This window comes from Gobio gobio (genome assembly GCF_949357685.1).
Source record: "Gobio gobio genome assembly, chromosome: 10".
Lineage (NCBI taxonomy): Eukaryota > Metazoa > Chordata > Actinopteri > Cypriniformes > Gobionidae > Gobio > Gobio gobio.
The window spans coordinates 24,257,767-24,282,355 of NC_137116.1; the positions used below are offsets into that span (position 1 = coordinate 24,257,767).

Consider the following 24,589-nt stretch of genomic DNA (forward strand, 5'->3'; position numbering starts at 1 on the left):
GTCACACATCGACGCAAATTAAGAAATAGGCTACTGCTCTTATTAGAGTGCTGTCATTTTTAAAGTACCGGTACTAATACAATTTCAAATCGTACCCAACTTACCCACCCAGTCGACTAAAAATATTGACGTCGACTAATTAACAGCGTCGGCGCAGTCGATTGTATCGACCAATTGCGACAGGCCTAAGTCTCTTGTTTCATTCTCATGAAAATTCGTAACTATTTTACATTTTGGAGAATTGGTGGCTAATGCACCGCATTCATTCGTTTTACATTTTGTTGCAAAGTGCCAGTCAAGCAGAAAATGACAGAGACACATAACAGAGGCATGTTTTGAAACTGGGGGAAACAACAGCACGGAATAAAAACACATATACCAGCCTCCTATGGTTCTGCCGCTGCCTAAGAAGACGCAGTAGTCCAGCGTGCGGCGGCTACACAATGTCATGTTGTAAATAAGATAACCTCTAAATGCTGCGGTTGTTGTTGCTGTTTATGTCTTATGCCTACCAACGCAACATCATTGCCATAGAAACCAATGCAGATATCCCGGAAAACAAAAGAGAGGCATGGACACACAAATCGGCTCTGAACAGTTGCGATACACAGTGTGGACGTCCATCATTTTAGATCCGATTCCAATCAGATACACAAATATTTCGATTTGGACTGACAGTGTGAATTGGGTTGAATGAAACAGTGTGTTTGAACGAATCAGTTGAATGAATAATTCAGTGACTCACTTTTCGCCACCTACTGACATAATGATATGACCTGTAGAAAGAGTTACTGAAAAATCCCCAGCACTACAAAGACAAGTAGAATTATGCAAATAATTAAATTACCCAGTGCTGTTTCTCCATTTTCTAAACCTTGTTGGGAGGTAGCCTGGGGGACCTTAGCATTAGAAACAAAAAATCCGTTTGAGTCTTTTCCAGGGCTAGATGTAATGCCACCACTGTAGTGTGTGTCTGGGCACTGAGCAGCATATTCTTTTGTGTTAGTACAATAGATCTGAGATCCAGGAGCTTAACTTGGTCTGCAGCCAGAGAGATGAAGAGCTGAAAGTGTCTTGGGTACTCATTTGCAGGGTGCAGCTTGTTTTTCTTTCACATTTTCTGTCATCCTCCTTGTGAATCACTGGGCTTATTATCGAAGCCTTGCTTGTGTAATCTTTGATGTACTGGGACGGCAGACCATTGAAAACGAGGGAAACAGAGAAAAACTCAAATACTGAATTCTTTCTCTTTTTTTATTGTTTTTTTTTTCCTAGACCTAATTTAAATTTTCGGCTGTGGTGGTGGGGATATTATCATTATCATGCCCAGAGCGTTTCAAATGTTACTGGCTGCAGTCTCTTTGTCTTTTCATCAGTTTATCTTCCTACTGTTCACACACAACAGTGTCTAGCATTTGAATTAGCGTTTGTACTGATGGAACCTTTAGCTCTTTGATTTAAAGTTAGAGCTAACGTTGATAATGCTTTCTAGATATTCATTTTTATTGACTGTGCAAAATTCACTGCTAATGTGTTTGCTAGGGGTACTAAGGTCTCTTGAGTGATCTTAGGACAATGTTAAACAGTTGCTAGGGTGCCCTTGTGAAAAAAGAGCACTTAATTGTATTGAATGTACATTTTAAATCTTTAAAGTATTTACTTTTGCAGATAATATATTACTGAAAAAAGACACTTAAAGGTGCACTGTGTAATATTTAGGAGGATCTATTGACAGAAATGCAATATAATATACATAATTATGTTTTCAGTGGTGTATAAAGACCTTACATAATGAACCGTTATGTTTTTACCTTAGAATGAGCCATTTCTATCCACATACACAGCAGATCCACTCATAGTGAAGTCACCATTTTGCGCCGTCATGTTTCTACAGTAGCCCTAAATGGATAAACTGCTCTGCAGAGCACTAGCCACTCTCTGCTGTCTCAGACGACGACATCTTTGTCCTGTGTCGGCCACCGTAGCTCTCTGTGCTTGAAAAGGGAGGGGTGAGCAGTGGGCTGTTGCAATTCGCAACCTCACCACTAGATGCCGCTAAAATTAACACAGAGCACCTTTAAGTATAGTTAAAGGGAGTCAAAGTCTCTGGGATTTTTTCATGTTTATCATTTACCATGTGAAAACCTCTCCTCGACCGACTGCATGATTTGAGGAATCATTCATGTCTTTAGCACAAACTGTAATATTTGGAGGGTTGTTCAAATCATTAAACCAAAGTGTGAGCTATAGTAATGCTTGGTAATGATTTGTTTTCTCTTGAAAATATACATTTCCTATCTCCGTCGATATGATGATGATAGTGATCATGCTGAGAAGTCTCAGTATAAAACAAACCTTTAGTCCAGACATTGTTTATTGATGCAACATTGCACATTACATATATTAATACAAAATTGTACGGTTAAAATCACAAGAGAGACTGCCTAAAACTTTTCCGCACCTACATATTGGCACATTCCTTTTAGTTTTGGCATTTTGGCACAACAACTTTTAGTTTTGTTCCTCGTTTGCTTCTGGACAATGAAGATACTAGATTCTTTGTTCAATAATGAACAATTTCACTTACATTACAACATCAATAGAGTCATATTATTTCCTGTGAAATTTAAAATAACTTTTTATTTGCCCAGACCAAGTTTGCTTTGTACATAAAGACAAGTATGCGTATGTTTGCATACTTTATTATAAGCACAAAAAAACATAAAAGGCTTAAAAATTACAAAAACAAATTAGTAAAGAGTTTGGTCCCACTTTATATTAGGTGGCCTTAACTACTTACATCAAAAAATAAGTACAGTGTACTTATTGCGTTCATATTGTATTGCAAAACACATGATATTGAGGTGGGATACGGATAAAGTTAGGGACAGGTGTGGTGGTATGGGTAAGTTTAAGGGTAGGGTTAGGTGTAAGGGAATTGTCAACAGTGTAAGTATAAATGTAACTACAGAAATTAATTACAGATGTAATTACATGCAGGTCATTTTTAAAATGTAAGTACAATGTACACAATAAGTACATTGTATCAATTTAAATGTTAGTACATAGTAGTTAAGGCCACCTAATATAAAGTGGGTCCAAGGGCTTTAATATTTGATACCTTTCTAGTCCATGTGTCCTTTTTAAATATTTTCTCTGTGACTGAAAAAATACAGGCCTACTTTCAATAAAATTTCTATAAACATAAAGTATCCTGTAATTATTCCAACCATCTGAAAGGCATTTATATAAGCTGTACTTCACTTTTAAAGCTGAATCATTCACAATTTTTTTTTAAGTTGGGTGTCAGAAGTTCAATGTTTCTGTTGCAGTTTTCAGGGACCATTCTCTGTGATGAGACCAACATCCAAAGACTGTTTTCTTTTAAGTAATTCATATCCATATCATATCCAAATCACAGACAGCATGGTGAAATCTTGTGGCTTTCTCCTCAGCACACATGGCTTGTGCTTCCAAAAAGGACCATCTGTGTCCATCTAGAACAAGATGCACATGGAGGAACTTGGCAGATGGCAGAGGACCGATGTGAACACTTTCTCCATTCCATAAGTTTGCAAACCAAGTGTTCTGCTAGCCTTGGTGGTCTTTGAACTAACTCAACCTGCTCTGTCAGAGAACCACGCTAGCAGTGGCACAGTTGTTAGCAGGAATCCCAATGCCAATCCGTCGATGGCAGGTAAACATCTTCCGCAGTTCCGCCCTGAAACGGTCATGCAGCCATGCATATAAAAATGGGTTACAACAAGATGAACTCATTGCACACAAGTGACACAACAGCTGGATCAACAGGAAGTAGCGCTTGTCGATCAGGTCTATATCAATATCCCGAAGAACATTGAAGACGCTAAGTGGCAGCCAACAGATCCCAAAAGCAGCGACGACCAAGGACACCAGGCGAAACGTCTTGCGTTTCCGAGCCCGCTGGGCTTCCGCTTGGCTCTGGGTACGATGACCCGGCACCACGCAATTGCGAAGCTTCACCGAAATGCACAAGTAGGAGATGCAAAGAGCGGACAGTGGAAGAACATAGGTGATGAAGAGCATGCTGTAACCATAGGCTAGTCGCTCTCTCTCCTGACCCATCCAGAACTCCTCGCAGATGGTGAAACCTTCGTCCTTGAACTCCACATGGTATGTGTGGGCCACAGCAGGAGCTACCAGACCACATGACAGAATCCAGATCCCAGAGAGAAGGTACGTGCAGGCCAGAACTGATATGCGCTTCTTCAGTGGATGAACTGTAGCATAGTATCTGGAAGTTAAAATGACAGATTAAGGCAACAAGTTATGGCAGTGATCTCACATCTGTATCTTATGCAACAGTTAAACACCTCTTCAATCATGAGCACATTTTTTTATTTCAGATTCAGTGGGATACTCCACCCCAAAATGTAAATTCTCTCATCATTTACTCACCCTCAAGCCAAGATATGTTACTATAAACCAGAGACATGCGCAAGACTGATTTTTCAGTTAGGCCTACGTGTCACCTAGCATAATGTAATCCCAGCATAAACGGTTCAGATAAATGATTTGTTATTAAAGGGGTCATATGATGGAATTTCTTGTTTTCCTTTTTCTTTAGTGTGTTATGTAGCTGTTTGTGCATGTATAAGATCTGCAGAGTAACAAATCTGGAAGTCTCAAACCCAAAGAGATATTCCTTGTAAAAGTTAAGGCTCAGCCATGCCTTCCTAAAACACGTCCCCACAAATCTACGTCAGTCTGTGGGGGCAGAGTTTCATAACACCGCCCAAATGTATACACAAAGAAAGAAGGCGTAACTTTTATTCTTGCTGTAGTATTGTTGCTACTGATTCAAATGCATGTTTTGAGCAGTATAGAGTAGCGCTTGTTTGTTGTTTCTACGATCACAAATGTAAACTGGCAATGTCGCAACGTTGGCAACGTTGATCGATCAGCTTGGTCATCTACATTTTCCAGATCAGATTCAGGCTCGAATTGATAAAGTAGGACCGACATTATCACCTGTCAATATTGCTTCAGTAGTTGATGTTCCAAATATGGTAAGGAGAGTGACATTTCTGTCAGACGCTTTTCAAAAAAGTAACGCAAGTTACTTTTTCACATTTATTTGACTGACAGCTCTCCTGTCCCCATGTTGAGAAAATTTGAGAGTAAGTGCAGAGGCGTTGTGTGTAAACATGATGGTTATTGTAGTTCTATACTAAATGTGAGCATTTATTCATCTCACTTGCACAATACAGATTTAGTACTACTTAAAATCAATAAAATCAGTCAAATGCAAAATCAGAGTACTATGCAAACCTCCAATAATTAAATGTTAAATAAAAAATATATATTTGTATGCATTTAATCTACCTTTATTGACCAATGCATTACTTTTCTTAAAAAATAACTAAGTAACTCAATTAGTTACTTTTTAAGGGAGTAACGCAATATTGTAATGCATTACTTTTCAAAGTAACTTTCCCCAACACTGATTACTATTATTTTACTGCTCCCGGTTGCGTCGGAACAAACATGTTTGATAATTATGACTCTTGATTGGGCTGCCTCTGACGTGATACCCACGATAAGCCAATGAGAGTGGCTTCACCAAGCAAGCTTCACCAACCGGATGTTGTGTGCTTCTATAGCTGAAACTTGGCAGCCACAAACATGCCACGAAGTAGAGTATTGAGAAAGAAGATCACACATATTCTTTTGTTCTCCTTTGTTTCTCTTTCCATAAAACAAAACTCACGCCAGGAAAACCAGCTGACGATGTTGATCGTTCTCCATCTGTTTTTCTTCTCAAGTCACATTTGACCTCGCGAGTCTCCGTGAGATCCCGTCTCACTGTGGAAATGTTACTACAATCGACATGTGTGTGGTCTCGCGATTAAGATTTGAAAATCGTCTAGTGTGTCCCAGGCCTTAAACACCTCTGTTTGCACACTGTGTTCAAGAAATCAATGGGGATTGGCTACATTGCTCATCACTGCAAAAACATGTTGTAAATAGAAACCTTTGATGCTCTCCAGAGCGCAAACACAGATTGACAAATTTGTTTCGCCAATAGCAGGAAGCAGCAGTAGGCAGATGAAGGACGGTGTGTGTGTCCACTGGCACTAAGCAGAGTGAGCACTTTCAATTCATTTCTATGGTACGTAAGGAAGGAGACAAGATGTCAATGGAGGAGAGGTTTCACTACGCTGAATAAACCGTTTTTTTGTGAGGAAATAGCTTATAATTTAATGAATTGACAGCCCATCAGCTAATCCTTAAAATGTTTGCTCTTAAACATTTGTTTTGGTTTTATCTATTTTCAGAGTTTACACTGAAAAAATGCTGTTTTACAAGAGAAGTCATGGACAATTGCAGACAGTTTCACTGAACTTCTCATTCATTTCTATGGGATCCGCTAACAGTGATGGACTGTCAAGGCTGTAATGTGATTGGTTATCAAGGCACATATGATCTAAGTTAGTCTTAACGCTTTTTCCAATGGTAGAGCCACGGACCCTTGTATATCTTAATAATAAGACCATCTCTGTTTGAGCTTCACGCTCGTGCTGAGAATTGTGGGATTGAAAGCGGACCGGAGAAAGTGGTGAAAGTGGTATATATATCCCACCCACTAACAGGTGCCGTGTTGAAGAGATAATCAGTGTTATTCATTTCACATGTCATCATGATCGGTGTATATATATATTTAAGCAAATAAATGCAGCCTTATTTAACATAAAAATAAAGAAAATTTCAAAGTTTTGAATGAGCCTTTTCATTAAGGCTGCATTTATTTGATAAATAATTTATTCCTGGTGTTATTATTGGTAATTTATTCCTGTGATGGTAAAGCTAAATTTTCAGCATCATTACTCCAGTCTTCAGTGTCACTTGATCCTTCAGAGATCATTCTAATATGATGATTATGCTCTTCAAGAAACATTTCTTATTATTATCAATGTTGAAAACAGTTGTGCTGCTGACAGTAGAAACCGTGATCAATGTGTCTATTATCAGGATTCACAGATGAACAGAAAGTATGAAGAACAGCATTTATTTGAAATAGAGATCTATTGTTACATTATTAGGTCTATAAATGTCTTTTTGATCAATTTAATCAATCAAATTTATTATTTAAAAAAAATATTATTCATTTATTTAAAAAGCTCATGTATTTCCTGACTTATGAATGATATTTAATGCAAATGCGTTTATGCATTTTCAATTGTGGTCAAGCGAGCAATATTCATGTAGGCTATGCTCCACCTTCGGAGACAGAAATTCTCAGAAACCAAAAATCTCGTAACATCAGAGATTATGCTGTTTATGCATTGGATGCTTTGCAGTTGTTATATATTTGCTAAATATTGCAGTTTGGATGCGATTATAGCTGAATGGGTTTACAAATGTTTATAAAATTGGCAGCATCTTACTGATGGCATTCGGAAACAAAGCCTCTTTCCAACTGTAATCACTTGTATATGTGAGGATTATATTGAAAAACGCATTAAACACACGCTAGGGCTCTGGCTACACTCATCTACGTTCAGAGACACTTTAACACTTTAACACTTTAACGTTGTCAGCGGCACTGCTGTGTTTTGCCACTGTAGTGGACATTCAAAGCCTAGAAATCTAGACGCACCCTGGCGGCAGCAAATTTAATTTGCAGCCAGGTCGTCTTGCAACTCTCTGTTGGTTTGCAAGCTGGAAAACCAAACTCTGGTCAAGCCAATCACATCGTGTATAGAGTCAGTGGGCGGGCATAACATAATGACGGCAGAGTTGCGGCAGTTCTGCGTGCTACTTGTTAAACAAAGAAGCTAGCGAACAGCAGCCTTTCGAAAAGGCTTTGGCCGCAACTCTGGAAGACTTGGAGTTTTGCCGACCAGATACGGCAAAAGTTTAATCTATCAACTAGCTCTGCTTCACCTTCTTCATTGCTCTGGTTGGTTGTAGCGCTATCTTATTGTATGCAGAGGGAATTTGAAAGACAACCGTTTATCCTGCCCCTCGGATTGAGCCCTGCCAATGGTGCGTTCCCAGACCCAACATCCTGATGTGGGTCTGGCTTGTCAGGTTGGACGTTCACCCTGATTGAATAAATAATTATTTCTTATATATCTGCTATAACAGAACTGATTCACTGTGACCTTCATGACTGTGTGTCAAGGTCTGATTTTGTAATAGGCATGCCTTTAACTTACAATTTTATGAAAAGGCATGTTTATTTCAGGCAATGTGGTGCGAGTCGACTTAAGTGCTGAGACTCGATTCCAAAAAGAATTGATTCCTCAAATCGGGCGCGTTGGGAATCGAGTCCTAAAAAGAAACGTAGGCTATTCAATTCAATCAAGTCGATCTCCAAAAAAAATGCCAATGAAGACATCAATCACGCAGTGCAGCGGAATGGCTAAAAACGCAGTATTATAAGGGTCTTTTAAAAGTTTAAATTTTTTAACTTGACATGACATTTAAAAAATGTGCAAGACACTAAAAAAGACCTTCAAACAGACGTATGTCTAAAGCATGTTTACATAGATGAAAACAAGCGCCATAAAATGCAAAAACGCTACTGTAAGTAACGTGGTAAGTCCGTTTAGTATTGAGTATTTGATAGGGTTGTATTGATATGCAGAAAAAAGGAAACATATCACAACTCAACTTTTCATTGTCAGTTCAAGCTTTAGTAGCCTATTTGTAGTGACACTACTCTGAAAACACAGTTTTTGCAATAAGAATCAGATATATTAATTATTAGAATTATTAATTCTCAATGATATTTCAGTTTTAGAGGTTTGTATAAAAAATAAGCCCTCTAAATTAACTCTTTATTTCCTTCAAGGTGAGCAGGACCCGTTTCATATCTTGCTTAAGAAGACATAATAGACAATGTGTTTGCTCTTCAATGGACAGACATTTCCTCGCCTCCATATCCAGCCTGGTTGAATGGGTCTGCTTCTTAAACCTGACGATTATATCAAAGGCTTTCAAAGACAGTATTCACGTGGGTTTCACTACATGTAAAAGCACAGAAGATAAACCACCAGATCACGTACAGGAGGTGACAGCTTTGTTTGCACAAAAAACTGTAAGGTAAATGGATTCTTAATGCACTTATCATACAAAAAAAACCACCAATATTTCATGTTCTTTGGCTAACGTGCAGTTTGTATCTTTATCCATCACTGTCTCGAGCGCCTACGCTGGGACGAGTGTGAAGGTTAAAGGCTTTACAAAGTCACAATGTAAAAAAGAGAAAATCCTCTTTAAATATGTTTTCAGCAATGGGGACAAGTCCTGGTGTATCTTAGGTATACTTAGTTTTTCACATTTGGCAACACGTTGACATTACTTTAGCCTTCTAGCTTTATATGCAGAATATGTCACTATACAACTATTTGTCACATGTAAGATGGATGTACACAATATTCTCATGGCCTTTTTTGCATAGGCCTATCTATCCACCTTATTCCTGACAAGCCTACTGCGTTTTGAATTATGGGCGGCACTTCCGGTTTGGGGAACTTCTATTCAAAAAAGACTGAAACGAGTCATTTCAAATCATAAGATTGCACAACAAATAAAGCTTTTCCGTCAATTTTCCTTCATGTTTTATTTTCAGACATTATGAGAATAACGTAACGCTTGGTATTTTAGTATATTTGGTATATGACGTTATAACTATGGCAATAGCTCTATTCAGTCGCTGCATTATTTTCCTCATGATTATTTTATTTTCCCCTTTTGTATTCCACTGTAACAAGATAGGCAAAGGACATTTGTGGTCTGTTCTCCCGATTTAATTTACGATATATCCAATTAATAATTAACTGGAATGCACAAAGAATATCTTGTTTTTCTCCTCAAATCCTCATGTATCTTTCCCGGGGTTTTTTTTACAGGTAAATTCAATGTATTATCTGTCAAAATGATGGAAATCACTTATAGTATGAAATAGTATCACTCAATGATGAAGTTAATGAAACATTTTCATTAATTTCATTAATTTCATTAATTTCATTAATTTCATTAATTTCATTAATTTCATTTTATGAGTTTTTTTAACATTAATATGAGTTTCCCTAGCCTGTATATGGTCCCTAAGTGTTTAGAAATTTTGATAGGTGTAAACGGAGTTCTAGGTGTTCTGCTCTGCCTTTGAGAAAGTGAAAGATCAGAAGAGCCGATCTGGAATCTTCCCTGTATGGGGAAAGGTTACCTCCCCGTCCTCTGCTTTGCCCACCCAGAGAATTTGGAGAAAATGGATTCTGTTTATTTTACTCGCACTGTCAGCACAGGCTTTTACCATATGGATTTGACAGCACCGCCACAAACAGTGAGTAACAGTGTTCATTAATGCCTTATCTGTGATCAGTGATTTCTGATGTGTAGCTAAATATTCAAGTTCACACAGACTTTCTTTCTAAATTGTTTATGCATCCGTGAATCAAGCCAGTGACTAAACGATCAACTTCACATCGTTTCTCTTAGTAGCATGAAACAAATCTGTTATTTAAATTGTGATTAGATGCTAGGTTAGCCATCAAAGAACACTCTCTTTATAATGCTCGGAGCTGTGAATCACACGTCGCGAGTGTATCTGCACACTTGCCCAAACTGCCGTTATAACGAATGACGTTGTTATGCTGAACAACGAAGCTCTTATTGTATTCATATCGATGTCGTGTTTGCTGTTAGTTGTGGTTAAAGCATTTCGTGAGAGAAAACACGTTGCAATGACGAGATCACTGCATTCACGCGATCAACAGACTGCATGTGTACTCAATGATCGTCTCTGCAGCCTTTCATGTGATAGGAAAACCACGCCCCCTCTGCCACATAATCTAATACTCATTTCAAATGCAAAGATGTCAGCCAATCACAACAGTGGCCGTTTTCCCTAAAGTCTCACAGCAGACACGCCCCTTCAAACAGAGCATTCAAGCCAGAGGACTAATTTCAGAATAGAAAAATGTTTTTTATTTCTAAATTATGACATTTTATGATGTAAAAATCATACTAACAATATAAGTACACCTCAGGAAACATTATAAAATAATAAAAAAAACACGCCATGGGACCTTTAAGGCATTGTATGCTACATAATACAGACATATGTTGTGTTATACTTAACCCGTCTGTTATTGCTGTGGAAAGAATCATGCTTTTGGGGTTATTCACAGTCTGTTGGAAGTACCTTGTTGATGCTTTTACACTTTTAGTTCATACTAGAACCAGGAAGTATGACCATATTAGCCCAGTTCTGTCAACACTGCACTGGCTCCATATTAAATCTTGATTATTACTTACAAAGCTCTAAATGGCTTAGCTCCCCAGTACTTGAACGAGCTCTTAACGCATTATACTCCATCACGTCTATTATAGTCGCAAAACGGCCAGTTGATAATAACTAGAAAATCAAAATAAGCTGCAGGCGGTCGATCCTTTTCCTATTTAGCCCCTTATCTCTTGAACAGTCTTCCTAGCATTGTTTGGGAAGCAGACACACTCTGTCAGTTTAAATCTAGACTAAAAACACATCTCTTTACTATGACATACACATAGAACATAATCAATTTCTATTATTCAAATCAGCTAAATCATTGTTTAGGCTGCATTAAGTCAGCCGGAACTGGGAACACTTCCCATAACAACTGATGTACTCGTTACATAATAAAAAGAATGGCATCCACACTAATGTTAGTCTCTGTTTATCCCAAGGTTTACTGTAGTCAGCCGGAACCAGATCAGATGGTGGACCTGCGCCTAGACACAACCTCAACGCATCCCTGTAGTGTCAGCAGAGACTGTGTCAACTAAACTCTCCCCTGTGAGGGCCTCCTTCCCTTCCCTTCCCTTCCCTTCCCTTCCCTTCCCTCTATACAAATAAAACACATATGCACACATACGTATCCAAGCGCGCTTGCCTATAGGCTGAACACGTAATGCTGTCGCTATTTTCACGGATTCGCCTTTTTTGGGGTTGTGCGGGGATGATGATGGTATAGTTTCAAAACTATTTCAAACCTATTTCATGATTTGCGTTCTCCGGCCACCAAATGCTGTTGCCGTGCGGATGGGGTCTGGAACACATTGGGGGTTTTCTGTTTTAATTGAAGATGGTGTTATTTAAATGGCACCAAATTAAATAACTAATCAGCTTTTCCAACAGAAATTAGTAAAAAACTTTTCTTCAAAAACAAAATTAATTTCCTATCATCACTGTAAAGCTGCTTTCAAGCAATCTGTTTTGAAAAAAAGCGCCATATAAATGAAGGTGACTTGACTTTAAATGTCCTTTTAATGGTTGAAGGGTTAGGTATTATTGCATTCACAGAGCGAGCCTTTCACTGATTGTTTACAGCTTAACGGAAGTTACACCCATTATTTGCGCAATGCGTCATGGGGCGTAGGGATAAGGTGGATAGATAAAATTACTATTTACCAATGAAAGCTCAATAACTTACAGGCTGTTCTGGTAGGCCTACCCTGAAAAAGAGCTGTTTAGATTACTGCTTTATTCAAATTGAGCTAAAAATGACAAAAATGGTTGCTCGGGGGTTGAAACAATGTGGACTTTTAGAAATAAACTCTCTGAAAACTTAACACATTTCACATTCTCATTTTTTTTTTTTGTCTAACAAGGTTCCACTGTGTATATTCATCACAGGGCAATTATGTCTTTTGTCTGAATGTCATTAAAATTCCAGTGTCACTTCCAGCACATCTCAAGTAATGTATTGTGCTTAAAATGCATGATTATTTCTCTATTATTTCACGCTATCTTATTATCATACTTTTAAATATTTAAATATTAATTTTATTTGTATGATGGATTGTCATAAAAAATGTAATAAAATAATAAGGCATGGTAAAAAGTTTTCCAAGACATTTTTTTGTTGTGACCTTCATACAACAAGAATAAAAAGTTAGATAATTTTTTTATCTGTAAAAAAAACAAAACAAAAAAAACAAGCTAAAATAAACACCTGAGATGTAAGAAAAACACCTACAGTAATGGTGCATAAGAAACAAATGTTCAATTTTAAACCAATCGTGATAATTTACAGATTCCAGACATCATCTGCTCTATTCAAACTGATCGACATGTAGATTTACATTTCTCTGAGGCATCACGAACCCTGGAGTTTCAATTGATTGATTCTATTTGCATAGTGGTGCAACACACTCTTGCCAACACCATGATGCATACTTTGTCTTTGTGAAAGGATATGCAAATAAAAAGCATACAATGGTAAAATGTGCCTTTGCATTATTGAATGTACCTCCAGATCTCAATACAATGAAAATCTCCTGTTGTTATGCCATTTTTAGACACTCTGCGAAAACAGTATGTGACAAAATTATGTCTGAATTCACAGTACTCATTAAAAAGAAGACAAAAAGTACCTGGATGACCTATTATTTCCCTGTGTGATTCTTAAGTGTGCATACAATGGACACTACTATCCCATAAGGCCACAGGAGAGGATTTGTGAACGCCATTGAAGCAAAGCAACTGACTGTTGATTGGTCACATGATAATGACAACATGGCATATCATGATAATGATAACAGGGGCTTAGCCATCATTACAGAAGTGAGTGTAATATTTTTTTTTCTGACTTTTGATTCATTGACAGTTTTTTTTTTCCGTATCTCTTGCTTTTAACTGACTTAGAAATCAAATACACTGCTGAACAATAACCAATAATTAGTGTTCTATAATTATAATAATATTTCTTATATTCTTATATCCTATGTTTATGTACTGTATTAGTTGGTGTACTACGAACACTTGTGCATTGTCATCATGGATTTTATACAATGTAGAAAAAAAGAGGCTTTTAATCGCATAATAAAGACTGGAGTAATGGCTGCTGGAAATTCTGCTTCGCCACCACAGGAATAAATTACATTTTAAAGTGTAATAAAATAAAAAAAGTATTTTTTTAAATTTCACAATATTACTGTACTGTATTTTGATTAAGGCCTAGTACACATGTATACGTGTCTAGCTGTATATGGAAAAATGTTGTATCGCATTGGCATTTCGTCCAGACGTATCCGGCGTTTTGGGTGCATGAAACAGCAACCCATTCTCACTCCCAAGGCGTCAAAATCTGAAGCATGGTCAAGTGCCTTCCGTGTCAAAATGAAGACGCTAAAGGCGTCAATATGTCGACTATTTTTTGGAACCCACTCCCAGAGTGGATAAATCTGAAAACGACACCCTTGCGTTTTCGTGTGTACAGTCAATTCTAATATTTTGTGAAACGATGATGTCATCACCCCACGTCTCGCGCATGCTCCAAGTCTTCTTCTCCATTTTTAGTGTGTATCTGTGGCAGAATTACAGCGCCACATTGAGTCGGTTTCAGTGGTTTCGTGTGTACGCAGGTATTTCTTGAGATGAGTAATTTTCTTGTGGCTTGCAATATTATGAGACGTTTTTAACAAAAAAGTTTTGAGCTTTGAACAGAAGTTTACACAATGAATCAACCAAATCCGTCTGTTAAATATGCACTACAAAAGCCACTGATGCAATGAATTAGTCACACTGTCAAGAGACACAACACTCAGATGCATCGCTCACCTGTCCACTCCAATGGCTGTCAGTGTGAATACTGACACATACACGGTCACAGGCTGAATGAGGAACACCAGGTAGCACATGAATCTTCCAAAAACCCACCCGCGAGGATTAAAAGCATATGCCAAGGTAAAGGGCACACATGTGGCACACATCAGCATGTCGGAAAATGCCAGGTTACCGATGAAGAAGTTGGTCACGTTGTGCATTTTTTTGGTGTGACAGATGACGTAAAGCAGCAGATAGTTCCCAAAAACTCCCACCAGGACCACAAGAGCATAGCACGGGATGATGAGAGGTTTAAAAGACTGAAGGAGCTCCACATCAACAAACTGCGGATTCCGCCTAGTCGTGTTCGTTGACTGCAGCACGACTTCGTAGATTTGACCCACGCTGGAATTTTCCATGGTAATGTTTTCCAAGCAAGATGAGGGCACAGGAGTGCTGAGCCATTCACCACCACTGCCATCCATCCTGGAATACTGCTTCAGAGACCTGAAGAGTGGAGGTTTTGGCATATTAATAAGGAAAGAGATACATGTTGGTTAGCTTTCTTTATAAATCAACTCTTTAGCTCAATTTTTAACCAGTAACAGATGGGCTGAAATGGCCATGAAGCGTCCTGTGGGGGCGTGTGGTGCCAAACATGCAGTTCACACCATATAGGTGCTAGTTTGGTTGGCTCATATAACAAAGTGTTACGAAGTTATTCAAACTTTAATGAGCACCGCCACAAATTTCCCTGAAAGTTCCTGTTCCCTATACTGAACCACTTTCCGCATAGATACAGAAGTCACTCCTAAAAGCCCTTCAATACAGCCTTGACTTTCTTCGGAAATCCAGTTACTTGTACAAATGAATCAGCGGGACTCAGATTCCTCTCAATATACAGTACGCTCTGTCAGTCCAAACAGCAGTAAAAAGAAACTTCTAAAGACACTAATGAAAGCCAGCATGATTTGAGTCAAAGATGTTTCTCGGTTGCCATCACATGTGGGCCTTGACGTTTCAAAAGGTGATTTCCATTGAAATTCAGATAAGCCTCATTCACAGCACCCTTTAATTAAGTGCGTAAATGGTTCATAGATTAAGCATAAATGCTCTTTGGTATTTTCTGTAACAAGCTACTGCAAAGCAGTAATTGTGCTTTCTGTTTTTTTTTTTTCTCTCTCTCTCTCTCTCTCTCTCTCTCTCTCTCTCTCTTCCTCTTCTCTTCTCTGTCTTCTACTGGTTTTATCAACCAGTCAGCTGCCTAATTAATTTTTTGCTTAAATGCGCATCTTGTCATTGTCGTCTTCTATCAGGGATTTTTGCAGAAGGAATTTTCGCATTTGACACACATTCAGAAATACCCATTTGACAAGTGATCAATTTCTGCAAGTAATTTTAAACAGAATGAGCTAAATGTCAAAGACAACTTATTTAATTAGCTTAAACCTTCATTTGAGGATAAGATGGGATAAATAAGTGAAGGGTGTCGACTGGTCGAGTTAGATGAACAATAAATTAACTAACCCTCACTGGATTATATATTTGCAGTGATTTGAAATTGTGACGTTAATTTCATATCTCAGTAATTTCATCAGGCCCGGTTTCACAGACAGGGCTTCAATTAATGCTGGTATGCATCTCGAGACAAAACAATGGCACTGACATATTTTAAGATATATCCATGAAATGTTCAGAAATGTTACATAATTTCCAGTAAGGGATTATAGTGAGCATCGATGTTCCCTGTTTCTGTGTGGTGCATTATAACTATTGTTATTTTGCTCGTCTGGCACTTTGCAACAACATAACCTTGTTTCTGCAGTGACTTTTTTCATTAGGTTTTCAAACCACATACGAATGTAGCTCGAAATGTGTTTGTAAAAATCACATTTCATGTGATTTTTGGCTGTTCAGACTTGTTCTGATCGGATATGCACAAAAATCGGATTGGGAATGACAGTCTGAAAGCCTTAAGGTGCAGTGTGTAGTATTTATGAGGATCTATTAACAGAAATGCAATATAATATACATAACTATGTTTTCAGTGGTGTATAAAGACCTTACATAATGACCTGTTATGTTTGTATTACCTTAGAATGAGTAATTTCTATCTACGTACACCGCGGATCCCCTTATAGTAAAAATAGCATTTTGTGCCATCATGTTTCTACAGTTTTTGCAGTTTTGCCCTAAACGAACAAACTGCTCTACAGAGCGCTAGCTACTCTCTATTGTCTCCGACGACAAATTTTTTTGTCCTGTGTCGGCTACCATAGCTTCTCTATGTGTTTCGAAAGGGAGGGGTGAGCGGTGACAGGTTGCAATTCGCAACCTCACCACTAGATGCCGCTAAAATTGACACAGTGCACCTTTAATGATCTTACCAGTGCTGATGCAACTCTCTCTCCTGCTCTCCTACTACTCTCTCTCTTAACTCGCTCTCCTTTTGTCTTTGATCCTGAAATTAGCTGCTGATAAATAAAATGCAGCTCATATCAGCAGCTTTCATTGACGTTAAATTTGCATATAGTGCAGAAATATATTAATTTGGGAAGACACAATTTTGCGTAAGTGTAAATGGAACCATTTTAACAAATCGGATAGCTATCCGATCAGTAAAAACACATGAAGTGATTAATTGTAAAAAGGCCCTTAGATCTTTCTAATCCTGAAGACCTTGATTAGCTTGCCTTGTTCAGGTGTGTTTTGTTGGAGCTAAACTCTGCAGGAAAGTGGAGCTCAAGTTGAGAACCCCTAGCCTAGAAATCTAGACGTACCCTAGCGGCAGCAAATATAATTTGCAGCCAGGGCGCTCTAGCAACTCTCCATTGGCTTGCGAGCCGGAAAACCAAACTCAAGTCAGGCCAATCACATTGTATATAGAGTCAGTGGGCGGGCTTAACATAATGACGGCAGAGTTACAGCGGTTCCGCGTGCTACTTGAAAACAAAGAAGTTGGCGAACAGTGGTCTTTCGAATCGGCTTTGGCCACAACTCTGGAAGACTTGGAGTTAAGCTTTTCTTTGAGAAAAGAACAAAGAACGGCACTGAAGTAATTCTTAAGAAAATAAGATGTGTTCTGAGTTTTGCTGACCGGATACGGCAAAAGTTTGATCTATCAACTAGCTCCGCTTCACCTTCTTCGTTGCTCTGGTTGGTTGTAGCGCTATCCTATTGCTATCCTAAAGACAACCGTTTATCCCGCCCCCGGATTGAGCCCTGCCAATGGTGTGTTCCCAGACCCAACATCTTGATCATATTTATTGCCCAGCTCTAATCTACTAAATGTGACTATATTAAGATTATAAACAATAACATCATGATTTCCTGTAAAGCTGCTTTGAACATGTATTGTGAAAAGCGCCAAATAAATTTGACATTTTTGCGAGATATAAATCACAATTACTTTTTCTATTTTCTTAAAATAGGCTTCCATATACTATTTTGTCCAAATGATTGTTTCTCTGAATGAAAAAACGTCTCAGGTTACTTGCGTAACCTATGTCTCTGAGTAGGGAACGAGACGCTGCGTCACTTTATGACGTAATGGGACGCCGTCTGGGTGTGCCGATTGTCTGAAGCCCTTATAGAATCATGCCAATTGATTGGCTGATGGCGCGCGTGCCGCACCCTTTGACGTTGTCACTCTTATACTGCGCGCGCAGGCCATCTGCTCCTCAGATTTCTCTGCCGAAAAGGAAGGCCTGTCGGCAGCATGAGGAGCTTGGCAGCGTACGCAGCGTCTCGTTCCCTACTCAGAGAACATAAGTTACGCAAGTAACCTGAGACGTTCTCTTTCATAGGTTCACTCGACGCTGCGTCACTTTATGACGTAATGGGAACGATATACCAAACACGCCAAGCTAAAGCGCTGCCGTATCTGGCTCAAAGAACACCAGATAACCTGCATGACTAGGTTAAGCAGACAGGACATGCGAACCCAGAGCCATGTCGAGATCCAAACTATAGAATCTCACAAAATTGTGCGGAGAGGACCAACCTGCCGCCACACAAATATCTTCCAAAAGAGCCCATCTAAAAAGTGCTTGAGAGGAACACCTCTGGTAGAATGCGCTCTAATATCAAGAGGTGAAGGTAAACCACGCACCTCATAAGCCAGGGAAATAGCCTCTGTCACCCAATGGGAAAACCTTTGCTTCGATGCGGCGGCCAGTACCGAAGCACACCAAGAGCTGGTAGATTTCCTCCAACCGTCAGAACGGTCCACATAACACTTCAACGCTCGAACTGGGCAGAGCAAATGAAGTTTCTCGTCTTCCTCCGAGTCAAAAGGAGGGGGGGGGGTGAAAGGAGTGAAGAATGATAACCTGAGAGCGAAACGATTTTTCGTGAACAAAACTTTGGGCACATAAACCAGGTCCCAAGAGAAAATACATGGGGAGCGTGCTGGTCTCAGGCGCCTAACCCCTCGCATGAAAGATAAAACCAGTCTATGTTTGCCTAGAGGGACTTCGTCCGACTCCCTACAGGCAGCGATAGCTGCGACATAGACCCGAAGGGTGGTAGCCGCTGCTCCAGCGGCAAACTTTTCTTGCAGGAACTCCATGACTTAAAAGACCCTCCACTTGGAGGAATAGAGCCTCCTAATGGAGGGAGCTCTAGCACTCACAATGGTCTCCTGAACATCGGCAGGAAGACCAGTATCCAGCGCTACTGGCCCTTGATGGGCCATACCCACAACTTCCAAATTTCCGGGTGAGGATGCCAAATCCTGCCCTGAAGCTGGGACAATAGGTCCTCTCTGATCGGGATCTCCCAGGGGGGAGAATCCAGGAGGAGAACCATCTCCGAGAACCAAGTCTGGGACGGCCAGCGTGGTGCCACCAGCAGGAGGCTGACTCCACTCTCTCTCACCCTGCAAAGAACCGCCGGAATCAGATGATGGGTGGGAACGCATAGAGTTTCAGATTGGGCCGTGGATGTGCGAACGCATCTATCCCCAATGAGGTTGGGGAACTCCGAGAGAACCAGAGTAGGCACTGGGACGACTCCTTCGAGGCAAAAAGGTCCACCTCCGCTTTTCCGAACACCTCCCAAATCTGAGATACAGTTTGAGGGTTCAGCATCCATTCTCCCGACCTGAGCTTCTGCCTCGACAGGTAAACCGCTGCGAGGTTCAAGACTCCGGGTACATGGACTCCTCTCAGGGACAGAAGTTTGTCCTGAGACCACAGGAGGAGACGGCGCGCATGCCTGTCCAGGGTGCGTGACCGTGATCCCCCTTGGCGATTCACATGAGACACCACCGCCATGTTGTCCGTCCTGACAATGACATGATGTCCCATGAGGGAGGGGAGAAAGAAGGGCCAGGGACACAACTCTCATCTCTAGGCAGTTTATGTGCCAAGAGAGAGCTTCCCCTTTCCAGACCCCGCATGCCGGTCTGCCCTTGAATACCGCACCCCAGCCGGTTAGAGAGGTCTCCGACGTGACCATTTGGCGACGGAAAACAGCCCCCATACTGACCATCTTCCGAAGAAAGATAGGGTCCCTCCATACTGATAGGGCACGGAAGCAGCCGCGTGACACCTTCAATAGCCGAAGGGCCGTTCCTGTTGACCAAGCCCTTGAGCGTTTCATCCACCAAAAGAAGGGTCTCATGTGGAGCAGTCCCAGGGGAGCACCGGGGAACCTGCGGCCATGAGATTCAGGAGCCTGCGACATGTACTCACAGAAAACATGATGGCCGAGCCTGAAGGGGGCCAAACATGTTACAATACTGGAAAACCGAGCAGGGGCCAAGCGGGCCTTCATCGGAACGGAATCCAGATGAACTTCTAAGAAGGTGGTCTGCTGAGTTGGGGTGAGAACACTCCTGTCGGTGTTCACTCTCAAACCAAGAGACTGAACGTGCTGAAGAACGACATCTCTGTAGTGAGTCACCAACTTCCTGGAGTGGGCCAGAATGAGCCAATCATCCAGGTAATTGAGAATACGGATGCCCTGGAGCCTCAGCGGGGCCAGAGCAGCTTCCATACACTTCGTGAATATCCTCGGTGCCAGGGCGAGGCCGAAGGGAAGGACTTTGTATTGCTAAGCCCTCCCCTCGAAGGCAAATCTGAGAAACTTCCTGTGTCGTCTGACGACCTGAAGTATGCATCTTTCAGGTCTATCGTAACGAACCAGTCCTCCGCATGTATCTGTGACAAAATAGCCTTGAGTGTTAGTATCTTGAAGTTCCCTCTGTAGAGGGCGAAGTTCAGACGACGAAGGTCCAAAGTGGGACGCAATCTGCCGTACTTCTTTGGAACCAGGAAATAGCGGCTGAAGAAGCCACATTCTTCTACAGTAACCTCCTCTATCGCCCCCTTGAGGAGAAATAAGTTCTTGTTGTAGCACAGAAGCCTCTGAGGCGCTGTTTACTACAGTTTGAATGACCCCGTCGAAGCGAGGGGGGTTGCGACAAAACTGGGGTGTGTAATCGTACTGAATTGTGCGGAGGAACCAGGATGATATCCCTGGCAGAAGCTTCCACTCATGGGAGAAATGTGACACAGGGAGTGGGGTGTTGAGGTGCGGTGGACATACCTGAGATAGGGTGTCGAGCTAAACCTCTAAGGAAGGCATGGCCATTCGCGAAGGGGAGCACGTGGCGTCCTGGCGCGGAGTGGGAGATGTCACAGCCAGAGTGGGAAGACTGGGTCGCTCTGTTTCCCAGAGAAGACCGAATGTGTCTCCGTCTGAACGAGCGGCGGATGGTGAGCCAATCAAACGTGGAGAAAGCAAAAGGCGTCTCCTTCCTTCAGCGCCGGAAGGCGAGGGTCGGGCCAGTTCTGTACATCGAAGTGCGCTGGTGGCGAAAGTAACAGAGCCGGATAAGGAGAGCTGGTGAGAGGCGGGCAGAGACGCTTGCGTGGTCTTACCCAGCTTCGGACATGTGCTGAAGCTCTCCTTTTTCTGGAGCGACTCTTCCGGAGCAGAACGTTTGCTGGGCTGCTTTGGGTCGATGCGTCTGTGAGGACGTTGGCGGGGAAACGGGCGACCACAAGCTCCCCAGACCGTGGTGGGTGGGGGATGGCTTTGGTCATTCCTCCTACTGGTAAACTCCCTTCTATAAGAAGGGCGTTCTCTGAGAGGGGGAGGGGCTAGGAGAATCCTTCGCTCTCCTAGGCATTGCTTAAAAAGCAGCAGATTGAGATTTAGTTTTTTTTTTTTTTTTTTTACTTCTCAACCACCGTGTTGACCGCAACCCAGACTGCGAAATCGGCGCGTCCAGTAGGAAAACCTTTTCCTATCACAGATTTCCGTGAGGTTGAGACACAGGTGGCGCTCTGCCGCCACCATGCCCGCCATTGAACGTCCTATGGTGCGAGCTGTGCTTCGTGGCTCATAAAGCCAAATCCGCGGCTTAGCGCAGCTCCTTAACTGCTTCCGGTGTCAAACCGTAGCGCGCGAAAGTACGTCGACGAGCTCTGCGCATGTCGCTGAACGCCGCACTTCCTGGCCGCTAGGCGGGAGAGCGTCGTCATTACAGGAAGGCCCGAAATCTTCAGAGTCGGACGCTGCGGTAAACACGACATCATCATCCAGTCCGAAGGAAACCGCGTCGCATGCCTCCGGGTTGGCACACAAATAGTCGTGTGAAAAACTCGACGGGCGGAGTCCCGCGCACATGCTCGGGGGAGAGAGGGAGAGAAAGGGTGAGGCCCGTCTGCTGGCACTCCACTCCTCGAGCTCTATATCCGAACCCCAGGTCGCGGATCCAAGAGAGGCCTGCGCGGCCTCGGGAGCGCGATGGGGAAAAAAGGATGACTCCTTCACAAAAACCGCGAGCCTCGAGCGGAGGGTTTTGAGAAGGAGATTAACACGAAATTTGCATCTTGAAAACTCCTCAGCCGCCTCGCGCTTGTGAAAACCCCAAATGTTTAACACACTTGCTGTGGGGGTCGTCGTTCACGTGAAGCGAGTGCACGGCGGCGGGCAAAGACGAAAATCCAGGTCGCGGATCCAAGAGAGGCCTGCGCGGCCTAGGGAGCGCGACGGGGGAAAAAGGATGACTCCTTCTCAAAAACCGCGAGCCTCGAGCGGAGGGTTTTGAAAAGGAGATTATCGCTAAATTTGCATTTTGAAAACCCCTGAGCCGCCTCACGCTTGTGTGAAAACCCCAAACGTTTAACACACTTACTGTGGGGGTCGTCGTTCGCGATGAAGCGAGTGCATGGCGGCGGGCAAAGACGAAAATCCAGGTCGCGGATCCAAGAGAGGCCTGCGCGGCCTCGGGAGCGTGACAGGGGAAAAAGGATGACTCCTTCTCAAAAGCCGCGAGCCTCGAGCGGAGGGTTTTGAGAAGGAGATTATAGCAAAATTTGCATTTTGAAAACCCCTGAAACGCCTCGCGTGCGTGTGAAAACCCCAAACGCTTAACACACTTGCTGTGGGGGTCGTCGTTCGCGTGAAGCGAGTGCACGGCGGTGGGCAAAGACGAAAATCCAGGTCACGGATCCAAGAGAGGCCTGCGCGGCCTAGGGAGCGCGACGGGGGAAGAAGGATGACTCCTTCTCAAAAACCGCGAGCCTCGAGCGGCGGGTTTTGAAAAGGAGATTATCGCAAAATTTGCATTTTGAAAACCCCTGAGCCGCCTCACGCGTGTGTGAAAACCCCAAACGTTTAACACACTTACTGTGGGGGTCGTCGTTCGCGATGAAGCGAGTGCATGGCGGCGGGCAAAGACGAAAATCCAGGTCGCGGATCCAAGAGAGGCCTGCGCGGCCTCGGGAGCGTGACAGGGGAAAAAGGATGACTCCTTCTCAAAAGCCGCGAGCCTCGAGCGGAGGGTTTTGAGAAGGAGATTATAGCAAAATTAGCATTTTGAAAACCCCTGAAACGCCTCACGCGCGTGTGAAAACCCGAAACATTTAACACTTACTGTGGGGGGTCGTCGTTCGCGATGAAGCGAGTGCACGGCAGCGGGCAACGACGAAAATCCATGATACTTCACCGCAAGGAGAACAATGTTCCACTATCCGCAGTCGCTGAAGTGCTGGTGATAAAGTCGAATGAAATCCAAGATATTTGGGCCAGAAAAAACGAAACCGAAGGGCATGAAATGGCCGCTTCGTGAAGGCAGAGAAATCTGAGGAGCAGATGGCGCGCGCGCGCGCAGTATAAGAGTGACAACGTCAAAGGGGGCGGCACGCGCGCCATCAGCCAATCAATTGGCGTGATTCTATAAGGGCTTCAGACAATCGGCACACCCAGAGGGCGTCTCATTACGTCATAAAGTGACGCAGCGTCGAGTGAACTTATGAAAGAGAACTTAAGCTTAGACCTATTAAGATATGTACTGATTCTTGTCAAATTATTTGTGGACTCTTTTTTTAAAGCTATAGCCAGGTCTAATTATAACACATTGAGCAGAAACTTGCATTAATGTTTGCTTGAATTGCCCCCTGATTAAAACAGCTCATGATATCTATTATGATTAAATAGGCAGACATGCGAGGTGTGTGTTATTCTCAGCCTCCAGCATACTGTGAGTTGAATTCTTTAAACCGCTCTGGGTGGTTGCATCCCCTCCCTGTGGGTGCTTCAATTATGCTCAGCCGATAAAAAAAACAGAGACTGGAACTATTGAGGTTCTCTTTGCACGTTACGCAAGAGCCCAGGTGAACAAACAGAATAAGTGTTCCTGCTGTTTACCATACAGTGCTGTCAACAGATTTTGAACATTTGCAGAGCAAAGCAGCACAAAACATTAAATGGACAAAAAATAGCAAAACTTTTGCTAACATTTCTTCTAAAACATTACGATCATCATGTTCCTAATTATGCAGACAGAAAATGTCGAAATCACAATAAACTCTGTCAGTAAGAAGCTGTTCACTTCAAGGCTCTTTTGAGGGCTATGAAACAAGAAATCCAAGGTCCTATTAAAATCTTTATTAAAATAGGGCTATAACATTAAAAATCACAACTGAGAGCTTCCCATCAGGGTGTGATGCCTTCATTTTCTAGCGGCAGTGGGTCATTGTGACTTTTATTGTTATA

General features: G+C 42.0%; 1 protein-coding gene across 1 annotated transcript in view; it reads right to left on the bottom strand.

Annotated features, from left to right (window-relative positions):
• Positions 1–2,359: 2,359 nt before the first annotated feature.
• The window catches only part of prlhr2a (prolactin releasing hormone receptor 2a), a 35,578-nt gene continuing 13,348 nt past the window's right edge, over positions 2,360–24,589 (bottom strand). Inside the window, exons 2-3 of the mRNA XM_079826387.1 lie at positions 14,594–15,085; positions 2,360–4,273 (exon numbers count right to left, since the gene is read on the bottom strand). Of these exons, the coding sequence (XP_079682513.1) occupies positions 3,631–4,273; positions 14,594–15,063 (1,113 nt within the window). The 5' untranslated portion in view covers positions 15,064–15,085 and the 3' untranslated portion in view covers positions 2,360–3,630. The remainder of the gene's footprint in view (positions 4,274–14,593; positions 15,086–24,589) is intronic.